This window comes from Pholcus phalangioides, unplaced genomic scaffold, assembly GCF_987345545.1.
Source record: "Pholcus phalangioides strain wild (caught in Gottingen) unplaced genomic scaffold, Ppha-v1.0 ptg000009l_1, whole genome shotgun sequence".
NCBI lineage: Eukaryota > Metazoa > Arthropoda > Arachnida > Araneae > Pholcidae > Pholcus > Pholcus phalangioides.
Window position 1 is genome coordinate 2,852,145 of NW_028301602.1, and position 9,035 is coordinate 2,861,179.

Genomic DNA, 9,035 nt, shown 5'->3' on the forward strand with positions numbered 1-9,035 from the left:
CGAACTGGTACATGTTGGAATGTGCGTGTACGTGTTGTGAATCTAACGTAAAGTTTGTTTCTGCGTAATACTTGGAATGTGTAGTGTGCTGCTCTATGCCATTAGGTATTTTATATATGAGTGAAGTGCAATGATTGAATAATTGAACCGTTGTAGTCCTGTTGCTCTCTGTGGCGAGACATTTTACCGGGCAGATCAGCTCAAAGTTGGGAGCCACAAAAAACCAACTTCTGCTGAACACCACTGTGGCAACGAAATTTCTGACGAAAAACTTCAGAAACATTGACATCACCGTGAATAGGGCAGACATTGTAGTGTCATGAAAGATTGAAATTATTTGGCGAATAAACAAAAATGGGTTCATTTACCGGGGTCAAAACAGTGAATTCTTGCGACGTGCGACGTCAAGTAGCACATTCCAATTCACACACAGCAGCCGAATAAATTCTAACAAGATGGCGATAGTTGCGTCAGTAGTTCCCTTCACGGTCGCGACACTGCAGCACTTGTCAGGGCTACTCTACGGCATAGCATGTTTGAGAAATACTACCCCGTGACCGGCATTACCCCTGTCTCTCCTAACAATATATTTCTCGCGTATGCTTGCGTATATTACATGCGGAGAGTAAACATCTAAGTTCGTGCTTGGAACTTGTGTGGTTTTATTAATTTTTTTTAACTCAAATGGCTTTTCTCACCAACCAGGAATTTTTAAAATTTACTCTTTTCTAAAATTATTCATTTTTGTAAACATCGGCACTGATTAGGGTGTTTTATATATCGTTCTTAGATGTGCCATATTTTTCAACTAAAAACATTTAGGTTCAGTTAGGGCAGTTTGTGAAGTGGATAAATGAGAATAATGTATTGTCGGATAATCAGCATGGGTTCAGGAAGGGGAAGTCATGTGCAACTAACCTCCTTTGCTTCTATGATCACGTGACGAAGGCTTTGGGTAAGGGCAAAAATGTAGATGTTGTTTACCTTGATTTCCAGAAGGCATTCGATCGTGTCCAACATGGTAAACTCTTGAAGCGTTTACACAAGATTGGAATAGGGGGCAACTTGCTGAATTGGATAGAATCGTGGTTAAGAGATAGGTCGCAACGAGTTATGGTGAACGGGGAATTCTCTGGTTGGACAGACGTCACAAGTGGAGTTCCTCAAGGAAGTGTCCTTGGCTCTTTGGCCCCATACTTTTTTCACTTTTTATCGATAAACTCGATCAGGGTATCGATGCGATTACCAGCAAATTCGCAGATGATGTGAAGTTAATGGGGGTAATAGGAAATGAAAGCGATAGGGAGTTGCTCCAGACCAATTTAAACAGGATTGCAGCATGGGCAAATGAATGGAGTAAACATCTAAGTTCGTGCTTGGAACTTGTGTGGTTTTATTAATTTTCTTTAACTCATGACGTTTAGCGTTGATAAATGCATGGTCGCTCCTCATTTTGGTTCGAACAACCCACGGTTCTCTTACGAGTTGAATGGTGTCACTATCCCGGATGCAACTAGGGTCACCGATTTGGGAATTCTTATTGACGAGCGGTTTTCTCAACATTGTTCAACATAGAATGCTTGGTCTCATTTCCAAAAAGGTCACTTCGCGTTCTCCTAAAGTCATTCTTCCGCTTTTTCGAGGCTTAGTTCGTCCTGGACTGGAGTATGCTGTAAAGTTTTGGAGACCATACCTATAGAGGGACATAGACTTGGTTGAAGGGGGTGCAGAGAACAGCTACGCGTGTCCTTATTGGCACACGGGGCTTGAGTTATCAAGAGATACTTCATTTTTTGAATATGTTTACATTGGATGAACGCAGGTGTCGAGGAGATATGATCAAAATGTTCAAAATTTTCAATGGGATTGATAGGATGGACCATGAACTTTTAGTACACCGCCAATCAACTGTTTTTACAAGGGGACACCAGTATCGATTGGTGAGGGACAATGCAAGGTTATGGTGTCGCAGGGAATTTTTCTCTAATAGGGTTGTTAATAAATGGAATAGCTTACCCCCGGAGGTAGTAAATTGTAACACAATTGACACGTTTATTGACACGTAAAAGAAATACGTTAAACATGTTGGGGTGAATCAAGAAGCTATCCATTCTTAGAATAAGACAACCATAAATACATTATGGGCATTGTATAATATTTTGTCATGTACATATATATTTATAATTTTTGTAATTGCATTTTTGATTTGGTTGCTATATTTTTTAAATATATGACATCCGTATTTTTATGGGCATTTTGCCTGTTGTGGCGTTTTATTTGTATTTGTATTTGTATTCAATTTTGTGAACAAAATTTTTTTAATATATTTTGTATGTATATAGTACGAGGTATAAAATTAAAATACCGTCAAATGGTGCTACTTTGTCTAGTTTTAACCCTTTGCGATCTGCAAATTTCTCTGATGGGAGGACAAATTTTGGCCAATTTTTCCCATGAATATGGGAAATGTCCCACGAGTTACTACCACTGCTAGCATCGTTCGTCGTGCCGCTCACCAGGTGATCATGAATGACACCATGCCGAGTCAAAAATAAAACGTTAATGTTTGGGTCAAGGTTCGTAGATATGATTTATGTAGATTTTATTTCTATGGGTCGCCTTTCCGCCCCTCATTTTTATGAAAAAAGAAAAACGGGGAACAAAGTCTACCGGCCTAATGGGTTGACTTTGCTCACCACCTGATTTGTGTATATAACAAGGCTGTGAGTGCACTTAGGACAGTGTGAAAACACGGAATGCTCAGAGAACCCCAATTACAACAAAAATAATGCAAAACAATGCAATGAAATTTATTTTTTAAAACATATCACTTAAATTAGACTTTGTCTCAATCACTTCACGTACATACTTTTGGCAAGAAATCTGGATTATTTGCATTTGACAAATCTGCGATAAATTTGGTAACGTCGTTCTAACCTAACCTGCACGTTAAAAAAAAGGGGGAAAGGAAAAATAAATATGAAAGAGAAAAGTATAATTGTAAGATTAAGATAAGAAAAGTATAATAGAGATAGGGAGTTTTTTATACTCTATTTACCCTCACCCTACGTGTCCTCTTTCGCTTTTACATGCATCTTACAGGAGATATATATTTCATTTCTCCTCTAAGGCACGCTTATAGTAGAAAGATAGATTATATTCGTGGAAAGAAAATCATTAATAAGAGTATAGAAAGAAAGGAGAAAGGAAAAACAACTTCAGTTGATAGGGTTACTATAAAGCTTCACGATGGTGAAGAAAGAGGAAAAAAGACACTCAGAACTTGCATGAATTTATTCCACTAGCGTTTGGATGCAATATTACGTCCATGATCGTAAAGGGGTTAAAATGGGTCCACGAGAAACATTACTATAAACAAGAGAAGTGCATATTAAAATTGATTGTAAAAATTAGGTAAATTATGTACATTAAAAATGCATTTATTATTATATGGGTGTAAACTCTCTTGAAAAAATTAATTTCAAATTCGAATTTCAAAGAAAACGAAGGAGAAATGAGGAAAGGTCGACCGAACAGATGGTTTCACTGCAGATACAGTTAACGTACACAGAAAACAACTTTTCAATGTTTAAAGCACGTACTATCAAAGCACGTGTTCCAAGCACGTACTATCTTTAGAAAATACATTAAATCTAATCTTGAAGGAATTAAAAAAAAATCCAGAACCGGATATTTCTTGAATATTATGCTGAGGTGAACTCGGGAAGAAAAGTGATCTTGGCTCCGCCGGGACTCGAACTCAGGTCCCTCTTGCATACCGGGCAAAGCATGCTACCATCTGCACCACTGGAGACATGGCCCCTGCGTTCCTTATTTCACGCACTGTGGCTTGAGGCACTGAAGTAGAGGCATTAGAGCCTCTCTTAACTTCAGCAAATGGTCCCCCAGGTGGGACGGTAGAGGGAGATAGACGATTTCTTGCCATTACATGTACTAATCATAACAATAATCTTCATTACATCCACTAATAATAACACTCGCTGATGGGACTCACCTGGTTATCAAAAAGGCTGCATAAATGAAAATTTCGGTCCTCAAATTTTTTTTGATATTGAGTCCCGTCGAAAAACCGCCTTATTGGTGATATCACTTATCAAGAAACGCCCCCAAAACCTCAGGTCATCTCATTTACATTCAAAGCCAATGCTTTGATGTCTGCAACGATGAACTGAGTATTTTTTACACCAACAGAAAACATTTTTTTTTTTCAAAACTAGGCAAAGTTATCCTAGTAGACGGTATCTGCTGTTTTGAAATTCCCCGACATAGCAATGATTATTTCACGAAATTTCTGTCACAATAAAACATTATACCACATCGATTGATTGCAGGTGTATCCCGACGAGTCCCACAGCTTATCCAATGTCAGAGGTCACCTGTACAGAACTATGGAGAGCTTCTTGGATACCTGTTTCGGATTACCGGACGGTGAAGAAAGACCACCTTCACAATCCGAGAGGCGAAGATAGTAAACGTTAATTAATCCACAATTAATTGATTTTTTTTACAACACGTTTTGTTTTAGAGAAAGAAGAGAAAAATAACGGATCAAAAAATGTTCAATTCTTCCTTACCTCCGGAGCCTTCACCATCAAAGCCTGTGTGAAGTATTTGAACGAACGACAGAAAGATAATTAGGCCCCTATACTTCCAAGTGGCACAATCGAACAAAGAGAACGTAATTAAAGAGGTAAGAAGTCAGAAGAAAATGACACAAAATACAACGTTCTGGTGCTCTTTAACCTTTCTCTTGCGATGGCGAATGTCTTACCAAATGGACTCCGTCAATTTGCTCATTTCTGTGAAAGCTCGGTGCTGATTCGTGAAAGCAATCCACTGCAAAAAATATATTATATATACATAAAAATCAGAAAACACAGAATTCTCACGGTGGTATAACTGAAAGTTTTAAAAGATATAAATAACATTAATGTTGGCAATGTATGTAATTATTTTTGTATAATGTTATATACAAAACTTCCACATAAGATATACAGTATATATGTGTGTGTATATGCATGTGTACATGTTCATTTAATAGCAATATCGTTGCACTTGTCTCTGTGAAAACGGGTTTAATATTCGGGAACAAGCTGTCTAAAAAAATTTAGAGAAAAATTATTGAAACAATATCGCTGATATACTGTACTTGTATATGATATTGTTTAAAACACATTACCGGAAATTAGCCGTGATAGTGGATGGTCATGAGGGGAGCATGTGTGCATGTTCTCATGAGCAGATGGAAAGGCTCATGTTGGTCTTACTGAAATGGCAGTATGTGGGTTTTATAAATGATGTTCATGGTGTTTTGGATGCAAAAAACGGCTCGCGAAAATTACAACTATCTGCTGATTCAAATGGAACATTTTTCTGTTTCACTAAAATAATATTTCGACCTAATCGGTAGGTTCCCATCAAACCAATTATAACATTAAAATTCATTAGATGTGATACAATAATACTAAAAAGTGCGTTCCATAAGAACGGAGATTAAAATCATAAATAATCAAGAAATATAGGTATAACTAAAAATAATTAATTGTTCAAAGTATCTTCCCTCAGATGATATCTAACGGTCTCATCGTTTAATCCACTTTTCGAAGAGAGCAGAGAAGGCTTTTTCTGGAACCTACCTCAGTAAATTCTGCACAGCTGAAATTTCTACCAGTTCACGATATGTGTTGTCACAAACTTTTCAAATCTAAAACATAATGTGTAAATGCTATAATAAAATCGTACCACATTCCTCTTATAGTCCGGATCTTGCAACATGCGATTTCTGGCTGTTTCTGACGTTGCAGGAAAAGCTCCGTAGGAGAATTATTAGTTACTTCAGTTGTACATTGTTCCCTGAGGCAGCTCAAAGAAAAAAAAAGTGTTGTACCTATATTTCTTGTGATGTTTTCTTATGAAATGCACCTTGTACATTAAAAAAATTAATAAAATTAATATTTTGTACATCTTTAAGAGTAAAAGTTCTTAAGGTCTCAATGTTGATTATAGAGAACTACAACATATTTTTTTATTAATCCCGTTAAAGATAAATATAAATACAAATATACTACTGATTAACGGAATCAAAAAAAGCAAACGACAAGTTATGAAAAACAAATATTTACTATATTTTTGATTTCTTCTCTATTAAAAATTAGGACATTGCAATTCACGTTACAAAATTATCCAAATTGTCAAGTGCTAATGACAAAACTATATATACTGCTCACTCATTCCGTTTCATACATAATAAAAAAAATCAAATGAATGGGTTTCTATTCAACATCTCTTCCATCCGAAAGGGTCTTTTGTACCAGATAACCGAAGTCAAAAACAGTGGGAAAGACTTGCTCTTAGTCCTCTGTGGTCCAGAGTTTTTTTTCTGCCCTTGGTGCAGTTTATATTTTTCAGCTCCTCCTCGCAATGAGAATGGCTCCTAGATGTTTGTTCCTTTCCGGTTTTTTTTTTTTTTTTTGTATAGTTCGAGAGTTCTGGAAAGAAGCCGAATTTCCAGGAGCTTTCCGTGTATTGTAAGGATCGGTTGTAAGAATAATGTACCGTTGTTTCTTGATGCGATCCTATGTCGAGTCCACCTCGATATAGAACCGCAATAGGTAGGTTAGCGCTGTTTAGCGCTCTCAAAAATTGCAAGTTGGCTTTTCTGAAGCGAGTGCCTGTGAAAATAGTCTCCATTTAAATCTCCTCCCAAAAATCTACCATTTGCCTTCTTCGTCTCTATAAAAGCTCTTCTGATTTGCCAGGAGAGACACATGATAAAATTCAAGCAAAACGATGAGCTCAGTTAAGGGAAAAAAATATCATAGGAAATTTTATTTTATTTGCATCTCGGATAAGGGCCCTTGATATGTCACTTTCATCAAACTGAAATTTTTTAAAACTTTTGTTAGCATTTAAGGAGAGGAAAATCAAGTTCTTAAGGTGCAGCAATTTCGGTCATATGTGTACCGATGGTGAACAAATTGTTATATTTTTATTCTCTGATTAAAGTACAATTAAATCATTTTAAGCAATTTCTAAAATTTGACTATTGTAAGGTAGAAACTGGATTTCGAGACAAAGTTTGGATTTCATTCATTAATAAAAAAATCTATAAAAGCAGCTCATTGTTCCTGGATATTTCCCACAAAACGCTGAACTGTTATTTATTGCATATTGTTGTTATTATTTAAATAATCGCATCTTTCATTATCTCATTCAAAGTGTTCACTGGGTCATTCCATTCCCTCTTTTTCTCAATCACATCATTCAGTGTTTGCTATCATTATCTTTTGAACCCCAGAAAATGCCATTTTGGATATTCTAAGTACAACGCTTGAGTAAATTGTTGCGGTTTTTTATCTTCTTTAACTTTTGCATCTGCGAATAAGTTTTGTAGTGCCTTTGAAACAGTGTAGTTGATTTGGTGTAATAAGAAGTACATTTGACTTTTGTCAAATCAAATGCTTCGAAAAATTTACTTACAATTTCATGACCAAATAATTTCTCTCTCTCTCTTTGTAAATTTCGTTGCCGTAAAATTCCTAAATGGAGTTGAATAATATCTTTCACAAACTAATACGGACATTCAAGATTGAACTTGTTATTATTGCATTTATGTTTGCTCAATGTGCATTTCAGTTATGTTTATTAGGAGAAAAGTCACTAAATATAATCATGGACATTATAATTTCTTTTTAAAAGTTTTCCACTCATTACCATTCTGCCTGTTGTGGCCGTCGTATTTTTTTATTTATTGTTTTGATATTTTTTGTAATTTGTATTCTATTTTATCGATGATGTATCATAAATTTAACTTTAGAATTTATCTGAAAAATATAATATTCATGCCACTATATACAATAGCATCATATAATGGGGTAAAAGTCAGATTGGTATAAGTCACATTTTCAACAATTCTGAACTTTTTCAGACCCGAATATTTATTTTTTGGAATTTTCAAGATGCTTTGGCATATTGATACTCAAAAAATGCATTAAAAACATAAATGTCATCAAATCTTTATATTTTTTTCGAATTTTAATCTTTTTGTGAAGAACTAATTCACTTCATTCAATTTTATTTTTTCAGCCAAGATGATGCAGGGTATATTCATCTTCACATGCAATTTTTTTCCAGAATTTTATTGCTAAATTTTATGTAATAAATCACTTTTTCCGGGGGCACTTTTCTCTGAAAGTCATCTTAAAAACCCTTTGAAATTTCAATTTCAAGTGCTGCCCTCTGGTGAGACAAAGCCCCCACAAAGTATATTCACCGCATTTCTAACTTATGCACAATCCTTTCAACCAGGGCTTAACTCTGGGCATGTAGAATCTAAAAGGGTTCAGTCTAGAAATACAATCTAGAAGTACTAAACAGTTGAAAGAAAAAATAAACTAAAAAAACTAAACTAACTAAAGAAATTGAACTAAACTAAATGAAAGGAAAAATAAAGTCTCAATAGTTCGACTCTACGTTTTGAAGTCACAAAATTTTGAACGTGGGAACCTATGACAACAACTCTAGTAAAATTTAATTGACTTACACCACTGTGACTATAACCCTCTCATATGTTAATAATAAATGGTATAATTTTATAATAGTAGTATAGATATTGGGAATAACAATTGATGGTTATCATAAATTTTATCGATATAGTTTATTATTTATTACGTCATCTTATTATTTTATTATGCCATATTATTTATTATGTTATGATAAAAATATGGTTATCTTTTCCTGGCGTGATTTACTATTTCAATTCCTTTTTCCCACGCAAAAATGTTTTTACGAGAAACAAAAATGAAAATAATCAATTACCCGTACACATTACCGTCATCGTCATTAAATAATATTAAACTTGTACACAATTAAAAAAAATACAGAAAACGGAAGAAGAATTCTGAAACATCTTGAAAAGAACCAAAATTTTTATAAGACAATCAAATTAGTCTTACGTGAGAGTGAATCGTGAAGTTTGTGTGCATTTTCCCCAAATATCTTAGAAAACCTTTGTG

General features: G+C 35.0%; 1 protein-coding gene across 3 annotated transcripts in view; it reads left to right on the forward strand.

Moving 5' to 3' along the window:
• The window catches only part of LOC149081624 (inactive dipeptidyl peptidase 10-like), a 273,617-nt gene extending 264,961 nt beyond the window's left edge, over positions 1 to 8,656 (forward strand). For all 3 annotated transcript variants that reach the window (XM_089237039.1, XM_089237042.1, XM_089237040.1), the window contains one exon: positions 4,353 to 8,656. In XM_089237039.1, coding sequence (XP_089093165.1) covers positions 4,353 to 4,490 — 138 coding nt within the window. In that variant the 3' untranslated portion in view covers positions 4,491 to 8,656. The remainder of the gene's footprint in view (positions 1 to 4,352) is intronic.
• Positions 8,657 to 9,035: the final 379 nt, after the last annotated feature.